At 58.5% G+C, this 11,135-nt stretch overlaps 1 protein-coding gene and 2 long non-coding RNA genes across 16 annotated transcripts; 1 reads left to right on the top strand and 2 right to left on the bottom strand.

Moving 5' to 3' along the window:
* The first annotated feature begins 923 nt into the window (after positions 1-923).
* On the top strand, positions 924-10,915 carry EPN3 (epsin 3). Of its 13 annotated transcripts, XM_077971188.1 has the most exons (11): positions 924-1,033; positions 4,513-4,720; positions 4,803-5,213; positions 6,177-6,295; positions 6,978-7,058; positions 7,283-7,411; positions 8,328-8,415; positions 8,887-9,156; positions 9,322-9,432; positions 9,563-9,793; positions 9,935-10,915. In XM_077971188.1, exons 3-11 carry the CDS (start codon positions 4,820-4,822, stop codon positions 10,264-10,266), a joined length of 1,755 nt encoding a protein of 584 aa, XP_077827314.1. In that variant the 5' UTR covers positions 924-1,033; positions 4,513-4,720; positions 4,803-4,819; the 3' UTR covers positions 10,267-10,915. The 13 variants fall into 13 exon arrangements, with proteins under 13 accessions (XP_077827314.1, XP_014974786.3, XP_077827307.1 ...); XM_015119300.3 differs by having other exon boundaries at positions 4,513-5,213; XM_077971181.1 differs by having other exon boundaries at positions 4,113-5,213.
* On the bottom strand, positions 5,371-6,267 carry LOC144335595 (uncharacterized). The gene is made up of 2 exons (XR_013406528.1): positions 6,018-6,267; positions 5,371-5,873 (listed from the first exon to the last, which is right to left on the bottom strand). It is a non-coding gene; the product is annotated as an uncharacterized LOC144335595 (long non-coding RNA).
* LOC106994000 (uncharacterized) lies at positions 6,893-10,276 on the bottom strand. Of its 2 annotated transcripts, none has more exons than XR_013406522.1 (4): positions 9,154-10,276; positions 8,543-8,673; positions 8,123-8,218; positions 6,893-7,334 (listed from the first exon to the last, which is right to left on the bottom strand). It is a non-coding gene; the product is annotated as an uncharacterized LOC106994000 (long non-coding RNA). The 2 variants fall into 2 exon arrangements; XR_013406523.1 differs by having other exon boundaries at positions 9,278-10,218.
* Positions 10,916-11,135: the final 220 nt, after the last annotated feature.

Raw genomic sequence — 11,135 nt, 5'->3', positions numbered from 1 at the left:
TCCTGAAGTGTCATCACCAAGTATGACAAAGTGTGAGATGAGGAGTAGAACTAGACCCATGGGACCTGGCTCCCTGCTATCTCCCTTCAGCTGGGTCCCAGGGCCCCAACTCAGTCCCTGCAGATCATGCTCACCACACCTCTTCAGCTCTAGAGGCCACATCACCTTGTTATTTTGGGGTCTAGTCTTCCTTATCCCCTCCTCATCTCAAACTATCTGGCCTTGAGCCATCTTTCTGCCTTAAAAACAGCTGCTGATGTTCATGCTACCTCCCTTGCTCAAGGGAACCTGAAACAGGCTAGAAATGGCTCTCAGAAACGTACTGTCAGCTCAGACTCATGCCCATCATTGTCTTCTGTCAGTCATAACCATTTGGGACTGGGTTCCCCATGTGAAGAGCACTCCAGGCTCCCAGAGTTTGAAGAACAACTTTGGTTTATGGGTGGGTGGGCGTCCTTAAGTAGGCCTCAGGGATCCTCCAGTTGAGATGCAGGAGGAGGATGGAGAGCAGGATCTGACTCCGTGTGGGAAAGGCAGGGAGGGGGCTGTGCTAGAGTCCTGATGCCCTCCTCCCCTAGAAGTCAGGGGCTCCACCAAAAAGCCAGCCCCAGGGAATGGCCCTACCCTCTCCTTTAATGTCCTCCTGGCCCAAAGGAGGAAGGGGAGTGATGTGGTGGGGGTGTTGGAGCCCCCCTCCTTTCCCGTTGAAGAGGCAGGGGAAGGGTTAACTCAAAGCAGAGGGGATCGGGTCACCAGCACTGGCTCCAGATCTGCACTTCCTGGGGGCAGCCAACAGGCAGGCCCCCCACCTCTCAATGCACCACCTGCTTGGCCAGCAGGAAGGGGTTAACCTGCCCTGCGCTTCCTCCTGTGTCCTGTTACTGCTGAGGCAGACCTGCCGGGCCAGCTGAGCAACTTTCCTCGGAGTGCTGCCTGGCGCTGGCTAGGAGGCAAACGCACGCGGGAAGAGCTGCTACCCATTCCAGGGACCCTGCCGCTGCCCCTCTGAGGGGTCTGCGCCTCCTGGGAGCAGGTGGGTCTCTGGGACGAGGGTCCATGGTGGATGGCTCTGGAGACGCTCCCGAGGCTGTGCCGTCCCCCTGCTGCACAGGTTGGAGGGTCACCGCAGAGGCTACTCGGGCCGGGGCTGGGGCCGAGGGAGCCCGCACTGGAGGTAAGCTCCTCCCTGGCCCCCTCCCTGGCAGTGGCGGCATGGAAGGTGGGAGTTGGTGGGGAGCAAAGAGTGGGCTTGGGGCTTAGTCTCTTTTCCAGGTGCGAGGGAGAAGGCTGAGCTGTAGAGGACCTAAAGGCTTCGTTCCTGCCACCCCTCCCTCCCTGCAGCCCCCAGAAAGGGACTCAGGGCCCCCTCCCCATCCATCCTGGGACTTAGTATCTTTGGTGGCATTCCCCACAGACTCCTTCTGCACATCTCTGCTGTTTCCTCTTCCTCAGCCCCTCATGCACACCTCTAGCCTCAGGGTAGCCCCCCTCCCCCATCTCCTATGCTCCCAGGAGGCAGCTGTTACAGTGGCCAGAAGCTTAGAGCTCAAGCTCACCCCCATTCCTACAGCATCAAGAAGGGCACTGTCATTCCCCACTGCTCAGGCTGGACCTGATTTGGAGGCAGGGGCTGGAGCCCACCTTAGCAGAGGACGGGAATGGGGTGTGGGCTGGGCTGGTGGGTGCACAGACTTTGCGCAAACTCATGCACGTGTGACTGGACAGATTTGGGTTCTTTCCATTTCTCTGAAGCCCTTGCTGGGGACGAGCGAGCTGCGTTTTTCGGTCCTGACTTTTGGGAAGCTCTCCAGATCCCCCCATCCTGCAGGCCCTGAGAAGAGCAGCCCCTCCCTACTGCGCAGTTCTCCTTGGGACCCTGTATGTAGGCGAGAGCTGATACTCCATGCCTCGTGGCCCATCCCACCACCTGCTGGCCATGCTCCCATCCCCTCAGCCTCCTCCTTCCTCTGTCCTCTCCCTCATCTCTGAATTCTCAGGCCCTGCCCTCTCTGTGCCCTTCCCTCCACCTGACAGGGTCCGGCTCAAGGTCACTGCAGTAATTCCATCTCCAGCTGCCCAGGGCTGCTGCTGCTACCGCCACTGCCTTATCGGCCGCTGGGTTTCTGTTTCACTCCCTTTTATTTCTGGGCATATTGTGTTCGATAAAACCCTTTGCTTGTAACACTGCTGGCAGCGCTCCCAGCTGCTCCCTCCCGCGTTCCTTCCTTTCCTCCTCCCCTCTCTGTGCTCTGGCAGCCTCACCGTGTTCCCTCAAACTCCAGAGAAGGAATATCAAGGTGCCTCCCCATGTTTCTGACCCCACACTTCCCCCTAGCCCCTGCAGGGGTGTGCAGAGAATGCCCACCTCCTGTGAGAAAGGTCCAGGCAGGGCCGCTGGGCCCACACTGAGAGTCCCCTTCCAGAGGCTGGTGCCCCTACCTGGGCCGGGCCGGAGGGCCAGGGCAGCCAGGTCCAGGTAGGGCTCTGGTGGAGTCAGTGCTCGACTGGTTCTGCTACTTCCAGTGGCCAGCCGGTAGGGGTGTGCGCTGGGCGGGCTTCGGTGCACATTATTTCCCATCTTGACTCTGCCACCCCCAACCACGGGATGGGGAGGTGAAGGCAGGTCTGAGTCACTAGCAAGGGGGAGGGCAGGAGTTAAACAAGTTGTGGCCGTGGCATCCCCACAGAAGGCCCACCACCCGCTGGAAGGAAAGACAGACAGGAGACAAAAGGTAGGCTGCGCTGTGGGCCAGGCACTCTCCACCTCGTCTGCTCCCACAGGATCCTATTCTCTGGGCCCCAAACAAAACCTGCCAAGGCGTGTTTTCAAAGCGTGGGGCCGCTTTGAACTGAGCCCAGCACTGGCGGGGCTGGGGTGGAAGGAACATGGTGTCGGGTGGGGGAAGGTCTCCTTCAGATTCCTGCTCCTGGCAGCCTGGGGACCAGCTGGGGCAAGGGCTGGGATGGAGGGTGGAGCCGAGAGTTGTTTGGTGGGTGGGGGAGAGTTCACGGGTGAAGTGGAAGCTCTGCAGGCCCAGCCAGTGTGTGTGTGCATGCACAGACCAGCGCTAGTGTGGGAGGAATGGCGGTGGTCAGGGAATTCCTCTTTTGGTTTCTGAAAGGGCCTTGGGAGGACCTGGGGCCTGGGGTTGTATTCAGCAGACAGCTTGGACCTGCGGCTATTAGGGGCGAATTGGGCTGGCCTGGATTTTCTCCCTGCTGGGGTAGCAGAGGTCCACCATGTGTCCAGGGCTTTGGGACTTTGGAGAACCCAGACTGTTCCTACTTTCAGGGAGCTTCCATTCTAGCTGAGAAGGTGGGACTGAGACAGTAAAGCAAACCGATGAATTAATGACTAAGCTGGGTAACACTGACAATAAGGATTGGATTAGTCTTCTGGAGACCTAGATGTTAGTCGAGGCTCTGCCACTTACGTGCCATACGACACACGCAGGTCTCATCCCTTCTCTGGCCTCAACACTTTCATGTGTAAGTGGGGGGTGGCAGTGGTGGTGGCAGGCGGGAGTGTTGGCTTTGGCCAGATCTCTGAGGGGCAGCCTTCCTCAAATGATCCTTGCTTTCTTGCCTTCTGGCCCAGTTCACAGCATTTCTTCTGAGCTCCCCTGACTTGCTGGTTCACTCCTCCTTACTCTTCCCTTGGATCTTGGATCTCAGCTCCGCCACCACCTCCTCTAGGAAGTCTCCCCTGATTTTCCTGGCTTGGGTCTTCCTGGGTGGCTCTGCACTCCCACACTGGACTGTGATTTTCTGTACCCTCACAACTGAACGTGGGTGGACCAAGGCGTGTGTTCTGTGCCTGGCATGATGCCTGGCTCAGAAAAGGCCTCCAGGAAATAGGTGTTGAATGCACCAAACTACAAAAATTAACAATATGAGAAAAGTGAGCTGAGGAGCTGGGAAGGACAGGTCTTAAGCTAGATCTCAGCAGAAACAGAGGTGGTGGCGCAGCAGAAGCAAGGCAAGCGAGCCTTCCTGGAATCCCGTTAGCATTCCCCTATGAGGCCATGCACTCTTAGGTGGGGCTTCCTAGGGTCGTCTTGGTCCCCCATGTAGCAGCTCTGTGATCTCAGACAAGTCACTTAATATTACAGGGTCTCACTCTGTTGCCCAGGTGGGAGTGCACTGGCACGATCATGGCTCACTGCAGCCTCCAGCTCCTGGCCTCAAGTGATCCTCTTGCCTTGGCCTCCTGAAGTCCTGGAATTACAGGCATGACCCACTGTGCCAGGCCCATTTAATACTCTAAGCCCTACCTTTCCCATCTGTGGATGGAAACAATGACAACAGCATCTTTGTGGTGTGACTGTGAAGATAGATGAGCATGCAAAGCTCCAAGTGCCTGCTGCATTATAAGTGAAATAAGAACATGTGCCGCTGAAGGCTATCCCTGGAGGCAGGGACACTCTGGCCAGGCCTCATTTAGTTGGTCAGTGGCTGAGTGACCTGTAAGGTAGGCCTTTGCCCCTGAATTCCTGGCCCTTTCTTCCTCAGCCCCATGTGGAACCCAAGGACGCAGCTGCTTTGCTGAGAACACAGCAGCCCATCCTTCAAGACCGTGACCTCACCACAGTGGCCCTCAGCCCTCCATCTCCAGCGGGGGCGAGGGCCACCCACCTCCAAGTCTCCAGCCATGACGACCTCCGCGCTCCGGCGCCAGGTGAAGAACATCGTGCACAACTATTCCGAGGCGGAAATCAAGGTGCGCGAGGCCACCAGCAATGACCCCTGGGGCCCCCCCAGTTCGCTTATGTCCGAGATCGCTGACCTGACCTTCAACACAGTGGCTTTCACCGAGGTCATGGGCATGCTGTGGCGGCGGCTCAATGACAGCGGCAAGAACTGGCGGCACGTGTACAAGGCTCTGACATTGCTGGACTACCTGCTCAAGACAGGCTCTGAGCGGGTGGCCCACCAGTGCCGCGAGAACCTCTACACCATCCAGACACTCAAGGACTTCCAGTACATTGATCGCGATGGCAAGGACCAGGGCGTCAACGTGCGCGAGAAGGTCAAGCAAGTGATGGCCCTGCTCAAGGATGAGGAGCGGCTGCGGCAGGAGCGAACCCATGCCCTCAAGACCAAGGAGCGCATGGCACTGGAGGGCATCGGCATTGGCAGTGGGCAGCTGGGCTTCAGCCGCCGCTACGGCGAGGACTACGGCCGCTCCCGGGGCTCCCCGTCCTCCTACAACTGTGAGTGAGCCCCAGCGTGTGGCTGGGATGGGGAGGTAGCCCGACTTCCAATCCTGGCTCTGCAATCCAAGCCATGGTTCATAATACCTACCTCCGAGGGGTGTTACGAGGATTCAGACATAAGGAATGTAACATGCAAGGCACAACACCCAGCACATAGGAGGTGCTCAACAAGTTAGCTCAGATAATAATGTTGTTACAGATTCATCATCATTCGTTAGCTGTCTTGATAGGATGGCATGATGGTGGAAGCATGGGTTTGGAGACAGATAGCATTCTTTATTCTGCTTCCTCCAAGCTGTGTGACCTGGGCAACCAGTTCTCTGAACCTCAGTTTCCTCATCTGTACAGTGGAGATAAGCTCACCTACCTCCACTGTTTGATTTGAAAATGAAATGAGACCAGGCTCAGCAATGTCCTCTACCCTGAGCCCAGACATATGGCATTCCCCTTCATCCCCCTACCTGAGGGCAGCTGCCAGACAGTCCCTGACTGTCCTGCCCTGAGTTGTGGGGGCTTCCCCGATCTGAGGAATACTCAGAATGGCCCGCCTTCCATAAAGCCTTTGACAGTTTGCTGAGGGCTGTGAGGCTGTGACCTCGTTGGACTAGAACCTCCTATCCTTGCACTTCCCTTGCCCCCAGGCAGGACAGGGTCCATCTGGAAGTCCAAGAGCTGGAGTCAGGGCACCTGGGTTCAAGTCCTGCTTGAGGACCCTGGTCAGGTGCCCTAAGTGCTGCCTGTGCATCTGCTAAGGAGGGATTGGAGCCGTCCCACCGGGACAGGGTGGGATGGGGAACTTACAGAGAGTGCCCAGCACACTGCCTGGCCCACGGGGGCCTCCACGGCCTGTTGTTCCCCTCCTCTCAGTTCTCTTCTTTGAGCCTCAGCTTCCTGGCAGGCAGAGGGGTGTGGAAGCTAATGGGTAATCGTGTGGTCACAGAGACATGATGGTCGTTGCAGCCTCCTCTTCGTCACCCCGCTATACCTCCGACCTGGAGCAGGCCCGGCCTCAGACGTCAGGGGAAGAGGAACTGCAGCTGCAGCTGGCCCTAGCCATGAGCCGTGAGGAGGCAGAGAAGGTGAGGCCACGCAACCCCACTGTGGTGGGGAGGGGATGGGCTAGAGGGAGAATGCCTGGGAGCCCCTCAGCCTTGACTCAGGCTCTGTCACCCGAAGCCCCACTCCTGTGCCCAAGGACAGCACAAGACCCACTGTCTCTGTCGGTCTGTCGCAGGCAGGGACTGCCTCCCCGCCTCCAGTCCTCTCCACCTGGCCTGGAAAGAGTAGCGAGTGTGCAATTAGGGGCACCTGATGTGTCTCGGGGGGCCTGCTACCACCTCATGGTGGAAGGGGTGAGTGAGCTCAGACATTGCTAGGAGACACTGGGATATGCTGCCCGCCCCCGCCCACCAGCTATCCTCGTGGGGAGACAAGGATGGGCCCCCGATATCATCAACTTTGCCACTACCTCTGTGGATCCAGGAAGACCAGGCAGGAAGCAGCTGGGCCTCACACAGGAGGGCCTAGAGAACTCTCAGAGGATTCAGAAGCAAAAGATCAGTCTTCCTGATCTTTAAACTGCATTTCAGATGCAGGCAGGGAGAAGGCCACGCCCACCCTGCTGACTGAGGGGCAAATGGCCCATGCATACTGAGGCTGGGCATCTGTCTCTCCATCCCCATGACCCAAGCAGGGCTATACTGCCCTTCTGCTCCCAAGGTGGGAGTACAGGGCCAAGTTCACACCTCTCTTCCTCCGCAGCCTGTCCCCCCAGCCTCCCACAGGGATGAGGACCTGCAGCTGCAGCTGGCTCTGCGCCTGAGCCGGCAGGAGCACGAGAAGGTAGTGGGCTGAGCCCTCCCGGCCGCCGGTGCTGCTGTTGCTGCTGGTGATGGAGGTGCTTCAGGGCACTAACAGGCTCCTCCTGCTGTACCCGGTGGCCCTGCCGCTCCTAACCTCTCAGCTGCCTCCCACCTGCACTCTCTCGACTCCAGCCTCGGGTGCACAGGTCCCCGGATTCCAGCCTGCGCCGCTCATGCTCCTGACCCTTTCTGTGCCTTCTGCAGGAGGTGAAATCCTGGCGGGGTGATGGCTCCCCCATGGCCAATGGTGCAGGGCCTGCTGTCCACCATCGGCGGGACAGAGAGACCGAGAGAGAAGAGAAAAAGGAGGAAGAGAAACTAAAAACCAGCCAGGTAGGGAGTGGGCTGGGGTGCGTGGGATGGACAGGGCCTGAGACACGGACTGAGTATTTGTAAAGAGAGAGCAGAGTAGTGCTTGGCATATAGTAAGCACTAACATGTTTATTAGATGAAATAGGTGTGGGGGTGTAGCAGCCCTAGTCCCACCCTGCATGGGCTGATGACTGAGTTAACAGCAAAGTGGGATGCACAGGGATCCTGATCAGAGACCCCTGGATTTGGGTTCTGAATTTGCTGCCACTTACTCTATGACTTGGGGCATGTCACTGTCATGGCCTCAGTTTCCCCTTCTGCACAGTGTGCTTATTGGATAGTTCCAGCTCTGACATGTTAGGATTATGTGATACTGTCGATCAAGACTAAGGTGGGCCCAGGCACATGGTGCTGAAAACACCGCGGGCTCATGGACGTATTTTCTCCACATGGGGAGTGAGCAGCTGCTGAGTGCAAGGCTGCCCTCCAAAGCTGTCCATGTCATGCCCGGGTGCTGCGGTCTCCTTTCCGCCCATGTTCACTGTGGCCAATTTCTCTTGGACACTGACCTAGGGAGGTAGGCTGGTTGAAAAACATCTGCCCCTTTCTGCTGGCCTGGATTCTATCCCCGCTCTGTCTCTCCCCGGCTGTGTGACTTCAGGCAAACCCATTCCACCCTCTGTGCGCTGGCTGGCTCATCCATAAAATGGGCACATCACCTGCCCTACCTACCTCACAGGGTTGTTATGAAAATCAGGTACTCTGTGGATGAAGAAACATTATAAACTGTAAAGCACTATGTCGAGGTGAGGGATCATGAATAGGTATCTGTGGAATGAATAAAGAGAATGAGCTGGCATTAGCCTGACAGGTCAGGGCCTGCCCTCCCTCCAGGCCCCACCCACTTCTGAGCCCCGGCTGCCTCTCCCCTCCACAGTCCTCCATCCTGGACTTGGCTGACATCTTCGTACCTGCCCTGGCCCCGCCCTCCACACACTGCTCTGCTGACCCATGGGACATCCCAGGTGGGCATGCAGGGCTGCAAGAGACTTCCAGGCTGGCCTGAATGCCCCCTCCTTCCCAACCACTTGGCGGGCCAAGCACCTCCCCACCTCCCCACAACATCTGAGTGTCACCGGGCAAGTCACTCACCACCTTGAGCCTCCGCCGCCTGTGGGACGGGCTTTCATAGTGAGGGCTATGGAGAATGTCTGAAGGGCCCAGCTCCTAGGAAACGCAGCAAATGTTCTCTTGCTGCACTCACTTGCTCAGCATGTCCCTGCCTGGGAAGGTGGCCTGAGTCACCCACACCTGCAGGTCCCAGTTCCTGGGGTCACTTGCCAAATACGGGCTCCAGCCTGCTGGGTGGTCCTGAGGCCACAGTCCATCTGTGACATGGATGCCCTGCCTCCCGATTTGGGCTGGGTAACTGGGAAGCGCCCTGGGCGAGGGATAAGGGTGGGCCTGGGATCATGTCTATGCTGTTCCCATTTCAGGTTTTAGGCCGAACACAGAGGCCAGCGGCTCCTCCTGGGGGCCTTCTGCAGACCCCTGGTCTCCGATCCCCTCAGGAACCATCCTGTCCCGAAGCCAGCCCTGGGATCTGACTCCCATGCTCTCCTCCTCTGAGCCCTGGGGCAGGACCCCAGTGCTGCCTGCTGGGTCCCCCACCACAGACCCATGGGCACTGAATTCTCCCCACCACAAACTCCCCAGCACTGGGGCTGACCCTTGGGGAGCCTCCATTGAGACCTCCGACACACCTGGTAAGAAGAGGGCCAGAACATGTGAGTGAGGGGCTGGAGGACTTCCAGGCAGAGCCAAGGGGGCAGCAGATACTGTATGTGTTACGAGGGTAGCTTCTCTGGAAAGGGGTTAGACCAGCACCTGCTCTTTTTGCCAATCCATCTCCTCTCCCTCTCTTCCCCCAGCTGTAGGTGCTGCCTCGGCCTTTGACTCATTTGCCAAACCTCCAGAATCCACAGAGATCAAGGAGGGGATGGAGCAGGCCCTGCCCTCTGGGAAGCCCAGCAGCCCTGTGGGTGAGTGGGGCAAGGGAATGGTGAGGCTCTGGGGAACAAGGGGCCCACACCAAGCAGCCTCTGTTCTCTTCCTCCCACATCGGGCGCCAATCCCTCTCCCCACCAGCGAGCTCTAGCATTTCTATTCCAGAGCTGGACCTGTTTGGAGATCCCAGCCCCAGTTCCAAGCAAAATGGCACGAAGGAGCCAGATGCCCTGGACCTGGGCATACTAGGGGAAGCACTAACCCAGCCAAGCAAAGAGGCCCGAGCTTGCCGGACTCCCGAGTCCTTCCTGGGCCCCTCGGCCTCTTCCTTGGTCAACCTTGACTCCTTGGTCAAGGCACCCCAGGCTGCAAAGACCCGGAACCCCTTTCTGACAGGTAAGACGTCCCTCAATCCAGGGGCTCCTGCTTTCAGAGCCTAGCCTCGGCCGGAGGAGTTCACTCTCCTTCCCAACTTCCAAGACCTCCCGGTGTAGGGCTCTGAATCCCGGGTCGCTCCAAGCCACTCTCGTTCTGCAGGTCTCAGCGCTCCGTCCCCCACCAACCCGTTCGGCGCGGGCGAGCCGGGCAGGCCAACGCTAAACCAGATGCGCACGGGGTCGCCGGCGCTGGGCCTGGCGGGCGGGCCCGTGGGGGCGCCCCTGGGCTCCATGACCTACAGCGCCTCTCTGCCCCTCCCGCTCAGTAGCGTGCCAGCCGGCTTGACCCTCCCTGCCTCGGTTAGCGTCTTCCCGCAGGCCGGAGCCTTCGCACCGCCCTCAGCGCGCCTGCCTCAGCCGCTGCTGCCCACGCCGAGCTCAGCCGGGCCGCTGCCCCCTCCCCCGCAGACCGGCACGAACCCCTTCCTCTGAGCGCCACCCCGCCGCGGGCCGGCCTGCGCATGCGCCAGGCGCCCCGCGGCCCCGCCTCCGGACCCGGGGCTGGGGCGGGGCGCGGGTGCTAGTGGGTCGCTGAACCAGTGGCGGCTGGAATCACGCGGCGGCTCCGGAAGCTGGACATGGACCACGGCCCGGGAGCTAGAGACTGAACGCCCGCATAATAAAGACTGGAACCCTAGTTCTCAGCTCTCACCAAGTGGACTTTTTGCGAGGTGTGGCGGCCGGGTCTCGACCACAGCGTGGATCACCGGCTGTCTAGGAAACTGCAGCTGCACAACGCGGGGTGCAAAACTGCCCCCGCTTCCTTTACAGCTCCTCTCAACCCTCACCTCCATCCCCCGTCACCCAGGCACCTTCGCTTCCAGACGCTCCCAGGCTGTCACTCAATTCGTTCATTTCATTCATTTATCACACATGGGCACTGGGGCTGAGCTAACAGCAAGAGACAATAGGCCTTTGTTCCTATTTATTGGGTACTGCTTATGTGCTAAGCAGATCAGCTTATTTAATCCTTGCAACGACGCTCTGAGGTAGACAATATTGTTAATTCCGTTCGGGACCCTGGCTACATAATTTGTGGGGCTCAATACAAAATGAAAATGTGAGGGCTCCTTGTTCAAAATCGTGTGAAGAATTTCAAAACAGGGACAGCAGAGCATGAAACCAAGCGCAAAGCCCACTGCAGGGCGATTGCACAGATCTCTCACCTTGCAGCCGGTACTACTCCCATTTTTCAGGCAAGGAAACCGAGGCTCACGTTAAATGGCATGCTCAAAGTCACAAAGCTGACATGGGGCGGGGCTGGAACTCAGAGTCAGACAGTCTGGCTCCAAGGCCAGGAG

The sequence above is a fragment of the Macaca mulatta genome, chromosome 16 (genome assembly GCF_049350105.2).
Source record: "Macaca mulatta isolate MMU2019108-1 chromosome 16, T2T-MMU8v2.0, whole genome shotgun sequence".
Taxonomy (NCBI): domain Eukaryota; kingdom Metazoa; phylum Chordata; class Mammalia; order Primates; family Cercopithecidae; genus Macaca; species Macaca mulatta.
Note: the sequence above shows the minus strand (reverse complement) of the source record. Positions and strands in the feature narration are given on the sequence as shown.

Coding starts and splice junctions, on each gene's coding strand:
- EPN3 (XM_077971179.1), top strand. CDS start 1,064: ATGGCTCTGGAGACGCTCCCGAGGCTGTGCCGTCCCCCTGCTGCACAG. Junction 5,214..6,176: donor CTCCCCGTCCTCCTACAACT/GTGAGTGAGCCC, acceptor TGGTCGTTGCAG/CCTCCTCTTCGTCACCCCGC. Junction 6,296..7,282: donor GCCGTGAGGAGGCAGAGAAG/GTGAGGCCACGC, acceptor TGCCTTCTGCAG/GAGGTGAAATCCTGGCGGGG.